Source organism: Nannobrachium achirus (genome assembly GCF_963921795.1).
Source record: "Nannobrachium achirus genome assembly, chromosome: 6".
NCBI classification, from domain to species: domain Eukaryota; kingdom Metazoa; phylum Chordata; class Actinopteri; order Myctophiformes; family Myctophidae; genus Nannobrachium; species Nannobrachium achirus.
The window spans coordinates 72,188,164-72,213,163 of NC_137815.1; the positions used below are offsets into that span (position 1 = coordinate 72,188,164).

The following is a 25,000-nucleotide window of genomic DNA, read 5'->3' on the forward strand; positions in this document are numbered from 1 at the left end:
ACAAAGTTTGAAACTGATCGGTGGAGTTATAGGTAAAACCACAAATCGGCCTGTTATAGCGCCACCATGAGGCTGATTTTTAAAAAATTAAGTGGCATTTCTTCCTCGGCCTAGTGGGAACGTGTGTGCGCGATTTCATGATAATTGCACTTTGCGTTTGTGATTTGAGGCATTTTGTTCAAAACGGCTCGATCCCACAAACTTTGGAAGCCAATCTTAGCCAATCAAGATGGAATATGCAAAGTCGGACAGATCCGTGTCGATCACATGACTGTCGAGATACTGCCTACCGATTTGTAGGATTTTTGGACAAAATCTGTAAGAGTAGTGCACAGAAATGTCTTTTGCGAACATCGGCCACTAGGTGGCGCTAGAAAAGGCCCATTTGAAAGATTTAGGGCAGAGGTTCTAGATTGGCTTCCAGGGAATGTGTGTGCTCACTTTGGCAGCGACCGGGCCAACAGCGACTGAGATTAGGCGCTCACAAACTGCGAGGACGCGCGCACGGACGCACGCACGGACGCACGGACGGACGGACGGACGGACGGACGGACGCACGGACGGACTGAGGGGAAAACATACTCTCCCTCAGCCTTCGGCTGGTGGAGACAAAAAGAGAGAGAGGGAGAGAGAGAGAGAGAGAGAGGGAACTAGAAGCAGTGCTCTTCCGAGCACAGGTCTCCACCAGGCCACACAAATCGGCCTGTTATAGCGCCACCATGAGGCTGATTTGAAAAATGTGGGGCAGAGGTTCTAGATTGGCATCCAGGGAATGTGTGTGCTCACTTTGGCAGCGATCGGGCCAACGGTGACTGAGATTAGCTGCACACAAACTGCGAGGAAACACGCACGCACGGACGCACGGACGGACGGACACACGGACGGACGGAGGGGAAAACATACTCTCCCTCAGCCTTCGGCTGGTGGAGACAATGAGAGAGAGAGAGAGAGAGAGAGAGAGAGAGAGAGAGAGAGAGAGAGAGAGAATGAGAGAGAGAGAGAGAGAGAGAGAGAGAGAGAGAGAGAGAGAGAGAGAGAGAGAGGGAATGAGAGGCAGAGAGAGGAAGAGACAGAAGTGGAAGAGGAAACAGCAGAGAACAGAGGAGGAGGGGAGGAAGGGAAGGGATTGAGGAGACAAGGAGGAAAGGAAAAGAGGATGGCAGGAGGAAGGGAGGAGAGAGAGAGAGAGAGAGGGTGGGGGGGGGCAGGAAGAGATTGTTTTCATAGATTAGGTTTAGAATAACACAGAGAGTCATACCTCTTCACCTTTGACCCCAGAGTGACACTTGGGTGAGCTTTTGGGATGTTTCACAACCGGTGAAAAAAGTGCACGTGTTGACCTGGGTGTGTGTGTGTGTGAGTGTGCACGTGTTGACCTGGGTGTGTGTGTGTGAGTGTGCACGTGTTGACGCGACCTGGCGTTTCCCAAGGAACCTAAGCACAACGGTGGGGGCCAGTGGTGGGCAAGGAGTTAGGGAGCGCTTCACTGTGTTCACTTGGACCGCGCGGAGGTGGCGAAAGTCTGGGGGACGAAGATTTACTATTCTGTCCATAGCGGCACATAACCCGATAACGGCGCTGAGTCGGCTCATGCGACCGTCGCAACGCTCGACACCGCTCGCTCGGCGGTGTCTCATATGGCTCATGGTCGCCTGAGACGGCACGCCTCCGTAGTCATTGCCGAAAACAAGCGCTCCTTTCTCTTGCAGCCCCCTGCACCCCCACCGTCACGCTTAGGGTCATTGGGAAAAGCGTGGACACCGTGTTGCTCTGGGTGTGAGAGTGCACATGGGTGTGAGAGTGCACATGGGTGTGAGAGTGCACATGGGTGTGAGAGTGCACATGGGTGTGAGAGTGCACATGGGTGTGAGAGTGCACATGGGTGTGAGAGTGCACATGGGTGTGAGAGTGCACATGGGTGTGAGAGTGCTTGTGTTGCTCTGGGTGTGAGAGTGCTTGTGTTGCTCTGGGTGTGAGAGTGCACATGGACCTGGGTGTGAGAGTGCACATGGACCTGGGTGTGAGAGTGCACATGGACATGGGTGTGAGAGTGCACATGGACCTGGGTGTGAGAGTGCACATGGACCTGGGTGTGAGAGTGCACATGGACATGGGTGTGAGAGTGCACATGGACATGGGTGTGAGAGTGCACATGGACATGGGTGTGAGAGTGCACATGGGTGTGAGAGTGCATGTGTTGCTCTGGTGTAGAGTGCACATGGACATGGGTGTGAGAGTGCACATGGACATGGGTGTGAGAGTGCACATGGGTGTGAGAGTGCATGTGTTGCTCTGGTGTAGAGTGCACATGGACATGGGTGTGAGAGTGCACATGGGTGTGAGAGTGCACATGGGTGTGAGAGTGCAACAGTGTAACACTAACAGTGATTGTTATGTTTAGGAGGGGAGCCTCCTTTCCAGTGTACCGTTCTGTCTGACAGGGTGTTTCCCACTCACTGACTGACTGGCTGTTGTCATTGGAACGTCCCTTGTTCTTCTTAACTAATGAAAAATATCAGATATACAAGCTCACACGCGGCACAGAGTGCCGTGCTGCGAGCTTGTAGATCTGCTATTTTTTTTTTAATCATGAACATTTGTGCAAGTCTGTGAATATTTTGACCAGATTCTATAAATTAATGTCTTCTAAATCCTCCTTCTAAACCAGTGTTTCTCAAACCTTTTTATGTTAAGGACCCCCAAAATGACATGTATTTGGCCACGGACCCCTATCTCAAAATATGTTGTTCCCCCCAAGTAGACAGGTTTCTGTCTACTTGTATACGATACCGTATACTGTATACCCTGGACACATTTCTTTCTAGTGGACTGGCTGTTGGCTAACTGACAGCCAGTCAGCCATTTGATCACATTCAAAATGTGACTGGAATGACTTGAAAAGTGTAAAAAAAAACTCTAAATGCAGATCAGTGCTTCTCAAAGTGGTGTCCCTGTATGGTGGGATTTAGTTTTTGTTTTGACATAAATCTTCTCTTCTGGAGGGTCCCTGGTACAAATACATTATGATGTGGGGGTCCTTGATGATCACATGCACCGTACCTGGAGGTGGTGAACACTCCATAGATGGTGGGGTTCTGGGGGTCTTTGTTCTCCAAGACAAAGATGTCCTCTGGGGGGAAAACAGCCACAGAAAAGCAAGGAAATAATAAATATACCAGCAACATTAATACAACATTAAAAAGTAGTTGGTGTCCATTTATTTTAGATACTGTGTATGAAAACATGAAACTGCGTTCACAGGGGAAACTAGAGGTGTGCATATAGAGTTGAACACATGCTTTTGGTTTGTCTATGTTCAGCTAATGCTGACCAGAATAGGGATAGGGGATCATGTGGTGAACAATAGGGCTGTCACGATTATGACATTTTACATGACGATTATTTGTCACTCAAATAATTGCGATTAACGATTTAATTGTGTTTTTGTCATTGACAATTACATTTCTGCTTTTAAGTTGCACATGGTAGATATGACACATAATTACTGACATATTTGACAACTTTATACTTAAAAAAGAACATTGATAGTGGAAATAGCCGATCACATCGCGACACATTGTGAGCTTGTAGATCTGATATTTCCACTATTTTTGACCTTATATTTCATTATATGAACATTTTTCAACATGGAAACGATTATGACAATTATGAGAAATGGTCACGATTATGTCCAAAAATCACGATTAGAAGATTATGTAATAATTGTGACAGCCCTAGTGAACAAGTTGAATGACCAACAGTGAGGGATCTGACAGTGCTTTACCATACCTAGCTCATCAAACTGGGTGTCCACTCCAAAGGGTCCAGGGTAGGAGCAGACCAGTCTGGCCTTGAGGAACGTTGTCCAGCGGTTGATCAGGCTCCTCTTACCCCCGATGTCATTCTGGAGAGCAGGGACAGGCAGAGAATGTCAGAGGGGCAGAGGCTCAGGCGATGCCTGAAGAAGGTCTATGACCGAAAGCTTGCACTTTGCCTAAACTGAAAATAAAGTACTTGATTTTGCACAGTTTTGAGTGTGCAGAGGCTCCCTTTTTTATCTTGCTTCGTTTTTGGCTCTAGCACCTCACCTGAATCTACTGGTACAGTAGATGAACAGTGTTTTTCTCACTATTGTCAGAGGGGCAGAGGCTGAAATTTCTAAAAGAGCACTTTTGGCGAATACCGGAAATAGCCCCGAGGCGTTGTGAGCTTGGAGATCAACTATTTTCGGTGCATGATGCCTATAATCAAGATTCAAGCACAACACTGGAGATGCAATTCTTTAAACATAAAATGATTCAAGTTCAGGAGAGTTTGGAAAAGGCAATTCTCTTGAATGCTGCGTTCAGGTACGGCATGGACAGGGGGCATTGATTGTATGCACCTGCCTGCTGGAGAGAGGAGGGGGATAGGCAGGAGGACAGAAGGGGGGGGGGGTTACGGGGGGCATGGAGAGTGGCAAGCAGAGGAGAGGGGTGTAGATGAGAAGGAAGGGGAGACGAAGACCGGTGGCATAGGAGAGGAGAGGAAGCAGGGGGTGCAGGCAGGTGTAGAGATAATATACCAACCTGTTGCACATAGAACACACTGAAGGTGTTTACAAAAAGATAAAGTACAGTAGCTACTACAGGAAAATAATGCCATTGGTGCATAAAATATACCAAACTTTATGCACATGTGCAGTTGAGACTTTTTTTCATTCTCTTTGCTCTTTTGCACTCTCTTTCTTTTCTACGCCGTTCTCATTATTATTATTATCCTTTTAGATTTTTGTTTTTGTAGTTTTTGCTGTTATTGTATTGTTTGCTGTTATTTTACATATACCACTGCATTGTCTGAAGGAACCAGAACAAAAAGACGTAACAATAAAGTACAACCTTGAACCTTGAGAGGAGGTAAAGAGGAAGGGATTATTGTCCTACAGTAAAGCAGGGTTCTCGTTCTTTTTTTTTCACTCATTATTGTGACATAATGCTGCTACATTGTCTGAAGGAAGCCAGACAAAAATCAAGTTTTACTTTTATGTACCCTAAGTGCACAAGATGCAACAATGAACCTTTGAGAGTAGGGGAGCGAGGTAGCCATTAGTGTGTAATTAGGAATTTTACTTCTTCAATTAGATGAACAACTTTAACCCTATTTTACGATTAGTTTGTCCACTCCGTTTTTCCCTCTACACCAAATCGCTATGCCAAAAACATCAGCTCTACAAGCACGCAATGCATCACGTTGCAATGTGCTGTGAGCTTGTAGATCTGCTACTTTTGCAGAATGTTCATCCCAGAATAGGGACACTTTGGTTCAAGTGGTTAAGAGCTCCACATTCCAACATTCTTCAGATTCTCTGTATCTAATTAATCGTGACAAAGTACTGGTGTCACAGATGTTAAATGGTCTGCATTCAGTGCCACTGTACAAAGCGCTTTACAATGTGTATTACATTCATCCATTCACACGACGATGGAGGCCACCATGCAAGGCACCAACCACCCTCATTGAGAGGCACTTAGGGGTTCTGTGTCTTGAAGACACTTCAAACAGGACCCTAGACAGCCATTCCACCTCCTGCGTCAGAGCAACTCTCCATGTGCAATGTAACGTTCAAACTAGGGGTGTAACGATATAGTAACTGAATCGAAACATCGATTTTAATTTTCAATGATCTACTATATCGTTTGCAAAAGCATATATCGTACCGTTTTGGCTTTGTATAGTATCGGATTGTTTTAAAATGCAGATAATCGGTATCGAATCATTTTGCAATGCAAATAATCAATTGTATGGAAACTATTTGTGCCTTGTGCTAATTTAAGAGGAAAAATGAAAAAGAGGGGTCTGATTACCTTTCCATTCCATATAGCTACTCTTGGTCTATCGATAAATGTGTGTAATCTCTGTGTTCATGTCAAGGTGCGGGTTTGTCCATACAGTAGGCTATGTGTTGCAATATAATGTCCATGTATTTGCTAGAGAATTACAGCTTACTTATTTATATCCATAATAAGAGATTTTTCACACAGATTTAATTTCTTTGCTACATAGTTACTTTATCGATTTTAAATCATTGAATCGAATCGTACCGCCATGAATGAACCAATATCGTCCTTGTATCGTATCGTCAACCATGTATCGTGATGCGTATCGTATCGCTATTAAAAGGAATCGTTACGCCCCTAGTGCAAACATATAGGCCTAATAGGTTATATCATTATGAATTAATGTAATAATTGTGTGTAAGTATTGGCAAAATGTAAGCACATTATGCATAGAGTTGCCTTTCTGCAAACAACATTTCATATTCTACATATTGTTTTGTAGTTGAATTGTAAACACCAATCAGTGAGGGTCACCTTGCAGACTCGAGCCACGCGGCTGTAGACCCTCTTGTCCCATTGGCCGGCCTCCACCGCCCTCTCCTTGAAGAAGAAGTAGACCTTGTCATCGTCAGGGCTGTGAGTGTCAGGGATGGAGAAGGACTCCACAAACTCTGGCTCTGTTTGGGAGAGGGACACCAAAGGGTTAATTAACCCTTCCCTCATTTCAGGAGCTTTGTGTCATTGCGAAACGGAGTGCTAAATTTAACCGCCCACCCCCCACGTGTCAAATCAGACCCATATGTCTCTACGTCAGGGCTCTTCAAAGTTAGTTGAGAGAGAGATGAAGCAGGGACCCCCACAACCTTCTCATAGATTCCATATAGTTTCATTGTTTGACAGCACAATCATCAGTGTATTTTGAATTCATGTCAATTTGTGTTTTCAGATATTTAACCACTTGAACCGTCTGCTCTTTTTCCTCTCTTCACCAAACATCTTTGCCGAAAATAGCCGATCTGCGAGGCGTTGTGAGCTTGTAGATCGGCTATTTTTGGCTAAAGTTCTCAGAATATGGACACTAAGGTTCAAGTGGTTAATATAAACAAGGAGAAAGATTTGGAGGACCCCCTGTAGTAACTTTGGGTCCCGAACCCTCTGTTGAAGACCCTTGCTCTACATTCAAAAGCTCAATTTATACTGACAATTATATGGCAACAAGAACAGAACTAGGAACAAGTTAAGGTTAGGTTACGTTGTTAGCCTGAAGATGTCCTTGTCGGCAAGACAACATCCCTTGGTGTAGTAAAAATAAGGCCTTACTGTTGGTCCCTTAGTGTAATTTATCTTCAGTTTGTTAGTTGTACGTTATTTTGTTATAATACAACGTGTCACCATTGAGCCAGTTGTCTTGGTACGCCTCTGTCCTGATGTAGGGCAGAATGCTGCCATGGAGAGATGTACGGAAGATAGCAGCGTTAGCTCCCATGAAGTCTACTGATGTACCTGCATACAGCTCCCCATCTGCACAGAGAGAGAGAGAGAGAGAGAGGGGGAGAGGGAGAGAGGGAGAGAGAGGGAGATGGAGAGAGGGAGAGGGAGAGGGAGAGGGAGAGGGAGAGAGAGGGAGAGGGAGAGGGAGAGGGAGAGGGAGAGGGATAGAGAGAGAGGGAGAGGGAGAGGGAGAGGGAGAGGGAGAGAGGGAGAGAGAGAGAGAGAGAGAGAGAGGGAGAGGGAGAGGGAGAGAGAGAGAGGGAGAGGGAGAGGGAGAGAGAGAGAGAGAGGGAGAGGGAGAGGGAGAGGGAGAGGGAGAGAGAGAGAGAGGGGGAGAGAGAGAGAGAGAGGGAGAGGGAGAGGGAGAGGGAGAGAGAGAGAGAGAGAGGGAGAGGGAGAGGGAGAGAGAGAGAGGGAGAGGTGAGTGAATGAGTGAGATCAGACACCAGTCATGTTGCCATACCTTAGCAACAGGCACGATTAATTTATTTAAGAAGTACATTTTATTTTTTTCCCCGAGTTTCTAAGGTTTCTTCTTGGGCTGGATATGGCAGCCTGGAACGGTTGTTCAAGTGCAGCTAAACTTGGCATGTTAGTAAACGTGCCACAATTAACAATAATGCATTGCACCTGTGCAGCTGACCTGCGGAACCTGGGAATATACCATTTTGTCAGAATGGGGACAATACTGTAATTCAACAACGTAACCAGCACAGACAAAGAGACATTCATGGATTTATATTTTAAAAGTAACTTTTATTTCCCCCCCTGGGCCCAGGTTATGGCAGCTGCATACCCCTGCCATACCCAATTGAAGCCCCTGAGTGATATCCTAAATGGAACCATCAACAAAAAATGTAATCAAATAAAAAATGTGTTTTTAATATGGTTTACTGCCTACTGCCTGCTGCTTCATTACACAGTTGTGGGTAAACAATTCCTTCTTCTACGTGTCCTTTGAGATGGATGGAGAAACACTCTGCTCTCTCCGCAAGCAGCAGTCTTTCGTTATTTATGACTTGATTGAAACATGGATCAGTGAAGTGACAGGATGTGAACGTTGCTAAATCAGACACTGGAGGAGTGAAAAAGAGACCTACTGAAAGAGGAGTCTTTCTTTAAGTTCGCTAGAACAGGGGTTTTCAAAGTGGGTGACGGGGCACCCTGGGGTGCCGTGAAATATCGTCACTGTCGGGCAGAAACCTTGTGTCTCCAAGTTTCGAATGTGTACGTCTTTTAGTAAAGCAAAGCCCTGCTTCATCATACAAGACTGTCGCACAAAACTAGTGAAAACAGCCGATCTACAAGCACACACGATGCGAGGCGTTGTGTGCTTGTAGATCTGCTGTTTTCACTAGTTTAGTACATTTTATAGATGATAAATACAAAACGAACGGTTTTGGACAACGACGATATGCTATAAATATAAGGTGCTGGGAGTGAAAATTATAATGTAGGGGTGCCTCGGATTAAAAAAAATATTCATGAGGTGCCCTGAGACAAAAAGGTTTGGGAACCCCTGCGCTATAAGAATCATGCAATTATTCAGTGATGTTCCTATTCAGGGGTTCAAATACTACAGCATCTTTTTTTTACTGAAATTAAGCATTACTTTACTTTTTTGCTTCTCTATATAGTATTTCCAGTCCGCTTCAAAGGAATAATGTCAATGATTGACACAGATCTCATTTTGGAGTTCTGTGGTCTTAATTCAAGCATCTGTCAATAGTTTACACACAAGGAATGTCTGCAAAATGTTTACAACAATCTATACCAGAAGACTCCCTAATCGGGAGATAAGTGACCGTTGGTCGCTTATCTCCACAATCTGTCGGTAGATAATGCCGGTCTTATATAAGGGTCATTTGTGTACGGTGTGATGTCATACTGATGTCAGCAGTGTGATGTCATACTGATGTCAGCAGCTATGTCTCTATATATGGAGTTATATGTTGTTCGTGTCCAAATATGGGGCTTGTGAGGTCAGACTTAGTGGGATTCGTCGGTTATCTCCATATATGGAGGGATGTGTTGGTTATCTCCATATCTGGAGATTCAACCTTCAACGTGTAACTATGGCTACCTAACGACTAGCCACATGACGTGAAGGTGAGTGAGGGTCTTTGTAACAGCCACCCCCAGATTTCCCGTGGAAATCTGTACAATATCGAGAAGGCCCGAACGGAAACTCTTAGTCAACTGGCCACCCCATCAAAGAGTAAAGGGACATCAAGGCCTCTCTCTTGTCAATGGGCTGGTGTCGGCCACCCCGTACGGGTTCTAGTCTGAGGTGATAGCCTGCCACCCCGTTAGTAGGCAGGGGTCCCGACAAGCCAAGGGGTCGATTGCACCAGCTTCCTCCTGCCGCGAAGGGTGCCAGCATGACTCACACCATCCTTCCTAGACGATTTTGACATCTTGTTACTAATCTGTCGGTAGATAATGCCGGTCTTATATAAGGGTCATTTGTGTACGGTGTGATGTCATACTGATGTCAGCAGTATGATGTCATACTGATGCGGAGATATGAGCAGGGCAAAGGTGTGACGTGTGACGTGTGACCGACGGACGGACGGACGGACGGCCGGTGGAGGTTTTGATACTAAACTGCGACCTGACGGTCGCAATAAACCTCTTGACCCTTAGAATGCTAGAGCATTAACGTCAGTTCATACTGTAGTAGCATGACTCTCCTGCACAGTCATTCTACTGTCTGTATACAACTCAATAATTCAAGCAGATGTTGTGTGTCTCGTGATCCAAGATGCCAGATTTCCATAACACTATTATGCAAAAATGTGTCAACATCTTCGTTCAATTACAGTATGATTGTGCATAAACAGAACTCAACAGTATGTCCCCTTAAGGCATGTGGGAAATGTGTTTGTCGTAAACCTGAAGCCCTCCTGCTCGCATTGTGATAATCAAAGTGCAAACATCTTCTTTCAATTGTGGTTTTGGAGTCACCGATAACTAATGTACACCCAACTCAATCCTCTGAACAGCATGCATTGTGAAATTACCAGTGTTGTTTTTGACAGCAAATTATTATTTAGTTTTAGTCAGTCTTTTGAATAAAATGTCAATTTAGTTGTAGTTTTAGTTTTCATAATTTAGTCACGTGAAAAGTATTTTTGTCTAATTTTAGTTGACTAAATATCACTAGTAAGACGCCTCAGGGCGACATTCTTGGCCATCTGGTCAGTGATGTACCAGTATATCGGACCAGTTACCCATATATGGAGACCCCTGGTACCCATATATGGAGATCCATGTACTGTATATGGAGATATGCTGTCAGAGCCCAAACATGCTTACTCAGTTATTCGTTATGTGTTATCATTCCTATGATGTCTATGACATCTGGCATCATACCCTTTTATGCCCATACATGGAGATCCCTATCTGTAGAACCAGCCACACAGATATGGGCTGTCTTGGCCATCGGGAACTCCATAATATGGGCATAAAAGGGATTATCCCCTGACATCACAGTGAAGTCAGAGCGTGATGTCAGAGCGGCAAACCCATAGACCGTAACAAAGTGTACACGTCCGTCCGGACGGACGGACGTACCGGTATACGGACAAGCTGTGGCGGTTCTGATAGTAAATTGCGACCTACAGTTGCAATCATGCATTGTGAAATTACCATTCCCGTATTGTGTCTTAACACTTACTAATTCCATAACTATACAGCAGTACCCTTGGGACTTTCTCTGAGAGATTTGTTCCAACTGATCAAAGTGTTGCTTACCCGTCATCACGCAAACAATATATTGTTCCGATGTTTAAAGAATCAGATTGTATATTATCCTCACGTCTGAATCAGTTTAACATGTAACTGTGAGTTAACTATCTGAGGACTAAGTGAATCACATGAGGATGAAGTATTTTGGACAATTGTCAAAAGATTGTAAAAAATGCATAGTTTTCATGAAGCAACAGGGCTGTGCAACGAAGCATAAATTGTCCTAAAGACGTGACATGTCAAATGCCATGAATAGTGAAAGCTGTTATTTAGTCTCTGTGTCAAGTCATGTCTGATTTATACTCTACCAGTGACATTAAGGCAAATTAACAAAAAAAGACGATTTGTTTGGTCTTTTATGCGAGTTCATATGATTTTTCTGTCCTCGTTTCCCACAGGGCAGCGGCTGACGTCAACACGAGTGCAGCGCTAATGTGGTGACTGTGGCGGACCACACACCCCACCGCTCAATGGACCGTCTGTCACTGGAGACCCTTAACAGGACATTACTGACCCCGCAATGACAAGAACATGATTTAATAACTCCCCTTCATCTGTGTGTGTGTGTGTGTGTGTGTGTGTGTGTGTGTGTGTGTGTGTGTGTGTGTGTGTGTGTGTGTGAGTGAGACGTACCAGTGAGCCTGGCAGTAAAGGTCTCTCTGGGACTGAAGGGACATTTTCCTCTGCCAGACTCAAACACGTTGGACAGCATGAACACTGGATCCTGGACATAGAAACAGAGAGAGAGAGAGGGAGGATAGAAAGTTATGTGTCATGTACAGACAGACAGACAGACAGACAGACAGACAGACAGACAGACAGACAGACAGACAGACAGACAGACAGACAGACAGACAGACACACATACGCACGCACGCACGCACGCACGCACAACTTACAGTATTATGCTGAATGGTCTATTTCATGATCATATTATTATACAATTCAATGTTCATCACTTTATTAAAGATGAAGTGCCATGATTTTTTCACCCCCTAAAACATGATGATCAGGTATTATGATTTTACTAGGAGGAAGATTTTTTTCACAAAAAGTGTACAGAAAGAGTTAAAATTAGGTTTTTATGTGGCCACACCCACCAGTTCATTAAGTATGCCTGGTTGTCATGGTAGGTGGTGACCCAGCTGAAGTTAGCCACACCCACAGTGTTGGGTGAATGGTAAAAGGGGAGGGGATGATTATCTCCAGATAGAGTGATGTCACTCTATCTGTGTTTTTTGATCTGGAGAATCTACAGAACCGTATGTGTTGCACCAGGATGGATCAAGGTGCATTGTGGGAGTAAAGCGACTGGAATGAATGAATGAATGAATGAATGAATGAATTCATTCATTCATTCATTAATGAACAAACAAACAAACAAACAAGCAAACAAACAACCTCAGTGAACCAGAACAACATCTTACCTCAGTGCTGTGCCCCAGGTGCAGGTATGTGCATTGAGGGTGGTAGGCTCCAGTTCCACACACGTACACATGAGTTTTATTGAAAGGTTGCAAGAGTCGTACAAAGTTGGCACAGTCGGTCTGGAAGAAATCACAACAATCCAGCTAAATTCAATTTACTGTGCACTGCAGTTTGATTTGATTTAATCCAACATTCTTTTCTTATGTGTTGAGCTTTATTTCGTTCTCACAAAATAAAAGTTTGATATGTATAATAATCCATGTCTGAACGTTCCTTGCGTTTCGTATCTGCAGATTTTTAATGTAATTTATTTTACCGTTTTAAAATACAGTATCAATTCAACAGTGACATACAGTACTACACATACATATACTACACAGTAACATGTGTTCATTTATACTGTACATAATACAGTACATCATTTAAACATAATTATGTAACTTGAGTTAACAGACTGAGTGAACAGTCTTTATTGTGTATATGTCACAGTTAGTTTGAGAAACCAGTTAGATTGGGAAAGGAGCACTTGTTTAGTTCACCTGGATGTGGAAGAAGCCCATGTCTCAGTGATAGAGCATTAGACTGCATTAGTCCCACGCTGGTGAATGCTAACCTGGTGAATGCTACTATGCCTGAACCTAACCCTAACCTCAGTAAAACTATGCCTAAACCTAACCCTAACCTCAGTAAAACTATGCCTAAACCTAACCCTAATCCTAACCCTAACCTCAGTAAAACTATGCCTAAACCTAACCCTAATCCTAACCTTAACCTCAGTCAAATTATTCCTAGTTCCCCGAAGGAGGCGACGCCTGCTCCACCTTGTGCCCAAAAACGAGCGCTCCTGTTCTCAATCTTACTGAATCTCAAACAAACTGTGACATATAACAGTGGTGATAGTGGTGTAATGGTACCTCCAGACTTTATGGTGTATATATAGTAAAACAGTGATGATAGTGATGTAATGGTACCTCCAGACTTTATGGTGTGTATATATAGTAAAACAGTGATGATAGTGGTGTAATGGTACCTCCAGACTTTATGGTGTATATATAGTAAAACAGTGGTGATAGTGGTGATAGTGGTGTGATGGTACCTCCAGACGTTATGGTGTATATATAGTAAAACAGTGATGATAGTGGTGTAATGGTACCTCCAGACTTTATGGTGTATATATAGTAAAACAGTGGTGATAGTGGTGTGATGGTACCTCCAGACTTTATGGTGTATATATAGTAAAACAGTGATGATAGTGGTGTAATGGTACCTCCAGACTTTATGGTGTATATATAGTAAAACAGTGGTGATAGTGGTGATAGTGGTGTGATGGTACCTCCAGACTTTATGGTGTATATATAGTAAAACAGTGATGATAGTGGTGTAATGGTACCTCCAAACTTTATGGTGTATATATAGTAAAACAGTGGTGATAGTGGTGATAGTGGTGTGATGGTACCTCCAGACTTTATGGTGTATATATAGTAAAACAGTGGTGATAGCGGTGATAGTGGTGTGATGGTACCTCCAGACTTTATGGTGTATATATAGTAAAACAGTGGTGATAGTGGTGTAATGGTGTAATGGTACCTCCAGACTTTTCCCTGCTTGTTTGCAGTGCTCTACGTGTTCTTTAGCAGCGGGCCAGTAGATCTGATGGGGAAAACACACACTTTGATGTATGATGCATGTTGACTTATTGGAGCAAAACATTTATTATAGCCACACATAATTCAGTGGTCCATATGACGTCAGTCAATAAGCTCTTGGTTGTGGTTGTTGTGGGATATATCGTGTAAAGAGTGTTTTCCCATCTCACCCTGCGTGTGGGAAGGTCCAAGCTGTCAGACCGCAGCAGGTAGATGTGATCCTTCCCTCCCACCAATAGCCAGCCCCGGTCCTCGTCCAATAGCAGGGCCTGGTAGCCCCCGCTGACTCCGCCCTCCCAGAAGATGGCAGAACTGTTTTTCAAATCTGAAGAGAGCGAGGGACAGACAGACAGACAGACAGACAGACAGACAGACAGACAGACAGAGGAAGATGGAGATAGAGAATTATTTCCATGATGGACAGATAAGTACTTAAGCGCATACTTAATAATCCTAATATAATTATAATTAGATCTAGTTCATATCCACAAGGGAACTCCAGGTTTCAGCGTCAGGCAGCTGAGTGCAATGGGGTCAGGGGGGTTAAGTGTCTTGCTGCAGGGACCCCCTGACACACTGTCAACCTGGGACCCCCTGCCTCCCAGGCGGGCTCTTTACCCATTCAACTTAATGGTCGCAGGGGCGTCAATTGGGTATGGCAGGGGTATGCAGCTGCCATACCCTGGGTCCAGGGGGGGAAATAAAAGTTACTTTTAAATATAAATCCATGAATGTCTCTTTGTCTATCTGTGCTGGTTATTATATTGTTAAATTACAGTAAAATAACTACAAATGCAAAATGTTACAAAATTGTCACTTTAACAAGGTATTATAATTATATTCTCCAAACTTTTATTTTCCCCATTTTGACACAATGGTATATTCCCAGGTTCCGCAGGTCAGCTGCACAGGTGCAATGCAATTGAACAACCGTTCCAGGCTGCCATATCCAGCCCAAACAACCATAGAAACAGGGGGAAAAAATAAAATCTACTTCTTAAAATAAATGTATCACGCCTGTTTCTAAGGTATGGCAACATGACTGGTGTCAGTCATGTTGCCATACCTTAGCTTTTTCTGAACTGACGCCACTGTATGGCCACCCCAGTATTAAGCTAACGTCAGCCTTCAGAACGGTTTGGCGTTCAGTTGAATGAAAACAGGGAGTTGGAGTGGACCCACACATGTGCTATAATTTCCCCTTCACTCATTCAGAGAGGATCCCAGCAGACCCCCAGGCCCCTCCCCTCCCCCCAGGCCCCTCCCCTCCCCGGGGAGGCGGCTCTAAAGCAGGCAGAAAATGACCTGAACAAACACAGCAAATTAACCTTGAAACTCGACTCCACGCCAGCAGGCCGGCAGGCCAGCCATTATTTTACTCCATCTGTCTTGCTTGTAAGCCTGTCTATCTGGCCCGTACGCACTGTAAATAATGGCCTGTAAGCCTGTCTATCTGGCCCGTACGCACTGTAAATAATGGACTGAAAACCAGGGGAAGCAAATGGGCTGTTTCATTCCATTCCAAACCAATGGCAAGAAAGAAGAAATACGGTTTGCTGAATCAGGGTCAGGTGAAGAAAAAACATGAAATTATGAAATGTTCGTTGTCTGGCTGGCAGGAATGCTTTGGTTGCTGGCAAGATTTCTAGTGTGTCTATTTGGTCTCCAAATCCATCTTTTTCAAGTCAAAAAACTTTGGCTGTGACTAGGGAGCTACTGTACTGTACTGTACTGTACTGTACTGTACTGTACTGTACTGTACTGTACTGTGGCATAAAAGCTGACATTATGGTCGGTCAGTGGTTACGTTAGTCTGGTTGACCTGTGAGTCTAAAACATTCATGCACAAAACAAGAGCAGGTATCACATCACATATAATCACAAATTATTACATGAATTGGTGGAATACTCGATTCTGATTGGTCAGTTGCGGCATTTTGTTGCTTTAATGACCAGCTCCTGTGGCAGCTATAGAATGTCATGTAATGGAATATCAATATAATCTGTTTTCCTTTAGACCCGATGAAGACCGCAAACAAGTTGGCTTTTGCCTTGTACAAATAAAGGCTGTTCCAGTTTTTTTTAATCTAATATTTGTTCTTGTTTTTTGTGTAAAATTATTGATTTCTTTATTATATAACCATGTCATAAGCAGGATAAGGAACAGAGAGGCAGTCACTACTGAGAAATAAACCCCTTTGACCCCTCTCTGCTTTGTGTCAGGTCTGTGTTTATCTCCCATTAATGGCAGCCTTGCTGATCATTATCTGTTCCTTACAGTACATGCTTGTTCAGCTGGGTCTCTGAGCTTGATGAGTGGGGGGTCGGATGGTCTTCAGTACACTGTATTATATTAATACCATGGCTGCACCTGGCTACTCAGCCTGGGTCCCAGGCAGAAGAGGTTGAAACGTATATTGTTAATTTAATATGCTGACCAGCAGAAGTGGAGCAAATTATCCACAAAGATCTGTTCCACTTGCCTTCAGACTCCTTTCTGTAGCTACCAGTGCAAGAGAACTACCCTGTACATCTGTCATTCTGAACAGAGCAGAGTAAATCAACTACCTGGCCTGTAACTCCTGCAAACTAGAGAGAGGGAGGAGGGGGGAAAGAACTCAGTTTGGGTCCATGGCAGAGAAGATTGAAGGGTCCCTGTTGTCAAATGCCGGCTTAAATAAACAGAGGAAATTAACCTTAAACTTCTCCAGCCCATGCTACAGTATACCTGCCTAGATGGCCCGTGATTCCTCGGCGGTCTTCCAGTCTCTCTGTCTGTCTGGCTAACAAGCCTGTCTACACTGTAAATAATGACCCCAATGAGAACAGGAAATTAACCACTTGAACCCTAGGCTTCCCCATTCTGACTCTGAGTGGAACATTTGACACGATTAACAGATCTCCGAGCTCGTTCGGATTCGAGCATCAAAGTAAGGGGAAATGTTGTACTGCATAGGCCCATATTTATCTATGGTATGATACGTATGGTGAGACTAGTGTTTACAGCCATAGTAAAAATGTCACTTCGTTTTAGGTGTGAAGTGGGAGGAGGGGGTCACCCTGTGAGGGCAGCGCAGCACATCCGGGCCATGTGGAGAGACGGGGTGTCATGTGGAGAGACGGGGTGTCATGTGGAGAGACGGGGTGTCATGGGGTGTCATGTGGAGAGACGGGGTGTCATGGGGTGTCATGTGGAGAGACGGGGTGTCATGGGGTGTCATGTGGAGAGACGGGGTGTCTCTCCACATGACCAGAATCTGTTTTATTGGCCTGGGTTCATGGGGTGAAAGGTTAGATATACAGCACGATGTTTGGGCAGGGAACAGTTGAAGCGCTCCGTGCTGTGAATGCCGACCTCAACAAAACCAAAACACGAACTTGAAGTACTCTTCTCCTCCCTGCAGAAATCACAGCATGTGTGACCCCGTCTGTCTGTCCTGCCTGTCTGTCCATTGGGATTGATGATTAAAGAAACAGTTTGCTCAGATTATGATTGCAGGAAAACAAACACACTCAAAATGATTATGCAATAAAAACAAATTCCATAGTGTGAAAATGTCCTCACACAATGAAATGCTCAAATGCAAGCAAGCACACATGGAAGCATAAATACATAGACCCCCCAGGAATCCGCGATTCCGCGATCACGGAATTTATCGCAGAATTCGCGACCACCCGCGGATTTCTCGGCCGTCCGCGGAATAAGGGTCGCGAGTGGCAGCAGAGCGGCGGGAGCAGTGATTTTTGCCCCCCGGTGCAGTGAGTTTTGAGCCTCGGTGCACCCCGTAGTCAGGAAGCACGCAGTAGTAAACAAGACAGCCACACAGACAGTCAGAGCGGTGGAGGTTTTGGAACACAGGCAGGGGCAGACACAGACAGACAACCACGGTTGCACTCATTGGAGACTATTGGACTTCACTCAGTAATCACAGTTCTCTCGAGAACACAGCGCATTATTTTGACGGGGAGTGGAGGCTTCTGTTGCATGGGCTGACTGTTATGAAGACGTTAGCTTCACGTTAGCTTCAGACGTAGCCTACTAGCCCTGGAACTTGTCTGCCCCAAAGCCTCCGCCATGCGTGCAGCCGGAGAGTGTATCATTGAAAATAAAGTCAGCAAACTGCTGATCACTGACAGTGCACACAACATGATCGCAATGCCTTGTGCCACACATCTTCAGCGAGCTATAGCCTATAATCTCCAAGCAATACCACCGCAATTTGTGGCGTCCTCACGTTAATGTTAATGTATTGTTAACCTAAGGCTACCAACGAGCCATCACAGTGTCTACATAATAACAGGGTTTATCAAAGTGAAATAGGGGTGCCATAATCGTAACACCAGTCCAGGGTGCGGTGCCTCAAAATACTTTGATAATGTTTCAAATGTAGCCTATCAATATTACTTCAGTTAAACCTAGAGCCTCTATGCTTTGTAAAAGGCTGCACTGTACTTGACTAATTTTTCCATACACAAACTCTTCACAAAATAATAGATTACAAGCTCACAACGCATCTTATGTGAGCTTGTAGATCGGCTATTTTTGGTGAATGTTCCACCCAGAATAGGGATGCTGTGGTTAAAGTGATTAAATGCCAAGTAAAAAGTTAATTTATTTCTAATCTGTCCTAATGGAAACGCACATTTTGCCCCAGAATACTTTGATAATATTTAAAATGTAGCCTATCAATATTACTTCAGTTAAACATAGAGCCTCTATGCTTTGTAAAACGCTGCACTGTACTTGAGTAATTTTCCCATACACAAACTCTTCACAAAGTAAAAGATTAAAAGCTCACAACGCATCTTATTGTGAGCTTGTAGATCAGCTATTTTTGGTGAATGTTCCCCCCAGAATAGGGATGATGTGGTTAAAGTGATTAAATATATAAAAGTTAATTTAAATCTGTCCTAATGGAAACATTTTCTCGAATATTCTGGACTATTTGTCATATAGAATTTGAATAAACTAGGTATTTGTCTACCTCCCATGTTGATATGAGTATTATATATCTGTTTAAGGTAGTTTTAGAACAGATAAAAAATAATTTGCGATTAATCGTGATTAATTATGGACAATCGTGCGATTAATTCGATTAAATATTTTAATCGATCCCCAGCCCTACAATAAAGTCTTTGCAACAGAAAGTAATGATTAAAAACAATAACAATTAAAATAATAATAGATTTAATATTAGATTTTTATTCTCAAAAATTATTATTCGATTATTCTAACCACTAATTACAATTAATTGTAGCTATTTCATGAAGGGTTTTACTTGATTATTAGAACTATCTAATTTTTTGCTTGATAACTGGTCAATTTAGGTTGTTTTTTTAATGTCCGCGGAATCAAGAATTGTTCTCCACAGAATTCCGCAGAATCAGGATTGTTCTCCGCGGAATAAAAACTTTTTCTCCGCGGATTCCTGGGGGGACTAATATGAGTGTATGCACTACGTAAATCTTTTCATTGCGTTTTCGAAATCCGAAAACCGGAGGCAAGGGAGTGAGAAAGCAAGGGATTCAGTGGCGACAGTTGCGAAAATCTGAAAAAAAATCAACCCGGTTCCGAAAATAAATACGAAACGGGCGTGATTGACATAAAATGAGGTTGATTTTTTTATTGACGTGCTCTGAAATTCACTCCGATATTCGGCCCGAAAAACGCAGCAGTGTGAAAAGACCTTTACAGTATAGATAGATACACCTGGTATTCATGTTAGCTATGTGTTCATACATGACACACTGGATCTGGATACAATCAAGGTACAGCACACACAAACACGCACGCACGCACACACGCACGCACGCACGCACGCACACACGGTACATACGGTACATACAAACATCTTTATTACTATACTTGTGAGGCCATCAACATTTTAGGATGCCAATTTCATGAATACCATTTTCAAATCTTTCTGCACAAAATAGCAGATCTACAAGCTCACAACTTGCATTGTGAGGTTGTTATGAGCTGTAGATCAGTTATTTTTCACTGCAAGGCACCAGCGCGAAGCATCAAACTCATTTGCTGCCATTTAACAATACCTTCGTACTCCAATCCTGCCAAACTGTCTCCATAGACTTCCATGTAATTCATAGTGCACGGATCATGCACACCCATGCCTAGATAATGCACCACGTGTGTCCACATTGCTCACAGCTTTCAAACAAAAGAATCCGAATGGAAATCCGTTCAGGCATTCATGAGATAGCAGCCACTATGTTTTACACTGTTGTGAGCTTGGAGGTCTGCTACCTGAGTTGTATGGGGGTTGTATGGGGGTTAAACAAGCAATTTCGCGATCGCTATCATGCCTACTAACGTTTTTGGGGTCCAAAAAAAGAAAAAAAAAAAAAGGAAAAACATTTTTTTTTTCAAAATGGCGGCCATTCTCGGGTTCCTCGGGCGTGGCAGGGAGGGACATCCCAAAATTCTCGGGTTCCTCGGGCTTGGCAGGGTATGAGTTAATCTAACCCATAAACCTAACCTCTAAATTCTATTACTTCTAATTTCTATTTCTAATCCTAACCTGAATCTTTTCCTAATTGTAAGCCTAACGGAAAAATCATGAAAAACCATCTTCTTGTGAGTACCAGGAAAATGCTGTTATAGATTCGTGTGAGGACATTTGGTGCTCACAAGTACAGTACACACGCGTGCACGCACGCACGCACGCACGCACGCACGCACGCACGCACACACACACACACACACACACACACACACACACACACACACACACACACACACACACACACACACACACACACACACACACACACACACACACACACACACACGTATGTTGGGTTATGGTTATCAGTTCTTTTTCATGTGAAATAAGATCTGACGCTGCCTGCCAGAAACGCTTCATGGTCAATTTTTAGGATCTTCACAGATCATCAGTCATACTGACCATCCACACACACACACACACACACACACACACACACACACACACACACACACACACACACACACACACACACACACACACACACACACACACACACACTTTGAAGGCCTGGTTGTGATGTATACTGAAGGATGTGAGAGGTCTGTGCTGTCAGACGTTGTGGGAACAGAGTCTTGGGAGCAGCAGAATGGAACTGAACTACACACAGTAAAGTATTGAGTGTTAGACCAGAACGGTTGGCTAGCAATTAGACCGACAGGGCCTTTGAGTAAAACAGCCAACACATAATAATAATAATCTTTCAAAGCTTGTTTTTATTATTCCTTCTTCCTTGTTGTTGTTGTTGTTTTACAAGCTGTGTTCAGTTTGTAGATCTGTTGATCCCCATTGCTTTCTGGCAACACAATGTGGTGTAGGAGCAGGGACATGCAGAGAATCTTAGAGAGGCAGGGGCTGACATTTCTAAAAGGGCTTTTTGGTGAAAATATCGAAAATAGCAGACCTCCAAGCTCACAAAGCGTCGCGCTGCAATGCAAGGTCGGCTATTTTGGGTACTTGATACCGCACTAAACTAAGCATAAAAAAGGCAATACTGGAGAGGTGGCGTAACGGCATGGATTTCTACACAGAGAGGGCAATTCTTTCAACATAAGATGTTCAGTAGAGTTTGGACAAGGCAATTCTCTTGAACGCTGCATTTAGGTATGGCATGGAAAGAGGGGCATTTTCATTTCTTTCACCATAGGAAAAACTGCATTCATGGTCTGGAGAGGGCACTTTTTACAGATGGATAAAAGGGTCATGGGGGCTCAAGCCCCCTTTGATGTCTATGTGTGCACGTGCCTGTGTAGGAGGAAACAAGAGCAGACCAAGTACAGAACCAACTCAGGTCTGTTTTACTAAGTACAAAGGGTTTAAGTGGTTGAATAAGGTAAATGAGACACTTCCACTTCCTTAGTGTTTTCATCTTTACAAAGACAGCCAGTAAGAGAGCTTGTTACATAAATTAATTAATGTTTCACAAGGATGAAGGATTTGAAGAATTGACGAAGATTTATTCAAAAAGGCAAAAAGTTGAACAGAGTAACAGCATTCACAAAAGACAGAGCTCTGACCTCCATGGCCAGAGCTTGGGCCCCGTGAGGCAGAAGCCTCCTTTGCCCCATTCTCATACACCTCTTATAGTCCATTCTGACAGAGATGCTATTCTAACATAATGGTCTTATATGTTCTAAATAGAAACAGTTACACACAGTACAGATTATGCTGACAGAGTGAAGTAAGCATAGATGGGGGAGAGAACTCAGCTGTTAGATTGACAGATGCAGGTACATCTAAATGAGTAGCCTTGTGAGATTTTCTTTACACTACATACACATATGTGTTACTCTATAAATATTTCTACCACAAGCTGTGAGTAAAACAGGACAGCACACAGTAACATCCTGAGTGTTGATTCTAATGTATGTTCCAGTTTACTTGACTGTGTGAAGGTAAGGTGCGTTCGGCCCAAAACCCAACAGCTCCACATGGTTCCTTTGACAAGAGCCTATTATATGTCGAGTACCAAAACTGATAACTAATACAAAATAAAACATAAATTAACCCATGCAGTGAAAATCAAGATAATAGTACATCGTTGACCTTATAATAAATGTAGCACCGACATGGGAGTGCGAGCAGGGGAACGCTGAGAACATTCCAAAGAGTTTAAGTCTATCTCTTACAAGAAATGATATATAAATGCACATAAAAAGTAAGCGGTGTGCATTTGTGGAAGGGTAAGTTATTGGATTTTATTTTCTCATTTCAGTTCTGATACATTTACAATGGTTACTTAATCCATTTAGGCCTAAAATTATTGAACGCTTTAACCAGTGAAAAATAGCAGATATACAAGCTCACAGCGCGGCACCGAGTGCCGCGCTGCGAGCTTGTAGATCTGCTATTTTTGAAAAAGTCGTGAAAATGTGTGCAAATCTTTGAATATAATGTATTTTCAAAGCGAACGTTTGTCTCAAATTTTGCTTCTGGGGGGTCCCTGGAACTAAATATTTTGAGATGGGGGTCCGTGGCCAAATAGATATCATTTTGGGGGTCCTTCACATGAAAAGGTTTGAGAACCAATGACATAGTAGTCTCTCAAGAACAGATTAACTGAGATCCATTTAAGTGAAAAGGACCTTTTCTTTGATGATGGCTGGCCAGATTGATGACATAGAAACATAGGTTTTTCAAAAAACCTTAGAAGGATTGAAAAGACACTTATAGAATCGGGTCAAAATTCAAATTTTCACGATTTTTCAAAAATAGCAGATCTACAAGCTCGCAGCGCGGCACTCGGTGCCGCGCTGTGAGCTTGTATATCTGCTATTTTTCAATTGTTAAAGCATAAAATAATGATACACAAAATGTGTGCCCGTTCTAAATGGGTTAACATAGACCCAGAGGTACGTAGAGACAATAAAACATAAAGCAGGTTTTATGGACCTGTTCAAAGCGGTCCTGTCTCCCAGAATAACTCAGCTTGGGGAGAACAATATGTGTTGAAAGAGAACCAAATGCAAGCTATCTTAAAGTTCTCTCCCCAAGGAGGAACGCTGAGGAAACAACAATATGAAACACTGTAAAGCAAATATAATAACTTGTCTCTGTAGAATTATAGTTATTATTATAATGTGCAGTTTCATCATTTCCATTTGCGTCAAAAATAGCTCACATTGTTCCCAACATGTAACACCTGCTTCATGGCTTTACTGAGTTAAATCAGTCGTAACCTCATAAATAACTACTAGTTAGGCTACTAGGGATGGTTAAATTATGGTTAAACATTTTTTTATGTGTTTTAAGCATCATAGCATGGACCCGTTTACGGTGTACTGAACTTTTGCTATTTACATTTTCCAGTTATGAAATGTATCAACATATCATGATCAGATACTGAGCATTTCAAAAAAAAAAAAAAAAAATAGTACTGTACTGTATCGTATCACAGATATTATCTGTGTGACTCTGAACATTGTTGACATTTTGATGTTTTCGCTTGATGCTGTGATTACAAGCCACTTGTAAGACCTGTACTTCAGCGTTTAAGTTAATAAACTTAGTTTCCTTGTTTTGTTTTAGTTTTTTAGCATTTTTTCTCCATTCCTGAGGGATTGAAAATTAGATGTTCTTTGGAGTTTCTTCAGTTGTTTGAAGCTGTTTCAAAGGTTTCTCGAACATGGATAGAAAGAACACTAAATGTTACAGTATTTTGGGCTGAGTCTCTCCAACCCAACCCTAACCCTAACCACCTGTTATGTGGCCTGTGCGTGTTTTCATCTCTTTAGCCGTCGACATCAGGAATTTGTTTTCTTGGCCAATCAATATGGTTCACATGCACACTGAATATAATAGATCTCTGAGGGGAAATAGTTTCAGCCAGGTGTGAATATGAGCACAGAATAACTGAGACAAATACCGTATTTTCCGGACTATAAGGCGCACTTAAAAGCCTTTAATTTTCTCAAAAAACTACAGTGCGCCTTATAGTCCAGTGCGCCTTATATATGGATCATTCATTGACATTGACATTCCCTTTAGCACAGCTCCATCTGTTGGATGCATAAGCGTCTATTATGTGCGCCTTATAGTCAGGTGCGCCTTATATATGAAAACAGTTTGAAAATAGACCATTCATTGACAGTGCGCCTTATAGTCAGGTGCGCCTCATAGTCCAGAAAATACTGTACACACAATTCAAAAACGTTTGTGTATAAATTATCCCCCCAGTAATCATTTTTCAGCTGTTTAATGGTTTCCAGTGATAACCTGTAGTGCTATTGTATGTTTGATTCCAGAGCCACTGTGGATAATCTTTTAACCAAAAAGTGAATTTTCAATTTGAAGTTCAACATTTTAAGTTCCTCTTGAAACAGTAATTAGTGGCGTTTCCATAAAG

General features: G+C 43.0%; 1 protein-coding gene across 1 annotated transcript in view; it reads right to left on the reverse strand.

Moving 5' to 3' along the window:
- The window catches only part of LOC308286362 (semaphorin-3D), a 190,348-nt gene that overhangs the window by 35,397 nt on the left and 129,951 nt on the right, over positions 1–25,000 (reverse strand). The window contains exons 3-10 of the mRNA XM_080727358.1: positions 14,302–14,456; positions 14,073–14,135; positions 12,485–12,604; positions 11,691–11,781; positions 7,209–7,337; positions 6,351–6,493; positions 3,790–3,904; positions 3,061–3,130 (exon numbers count right to left, since the gene is read on the reverse strand). Coding sequence (XP_080583484.1) covers positions 3,061–3,130; positions 3,790–3,904; positions 6,351–6,493; positions 7,209–7,337; positions 11,691–11,781; positions 12,485–12,604; positions 14,073–14,135; positions 14,302–14,456 — 886 coding nt within the window. The remainder of the gene's footprint in view (positions 1–3,060; positions 3,131–3,789; positions 3,905–6,350; positions 6,494–7,208; positions 7,338–11,690; positions 11,782–12,484; positions 12,605–14,072; positions 14,136–14,301; positions 14,457–25,000) is intronic.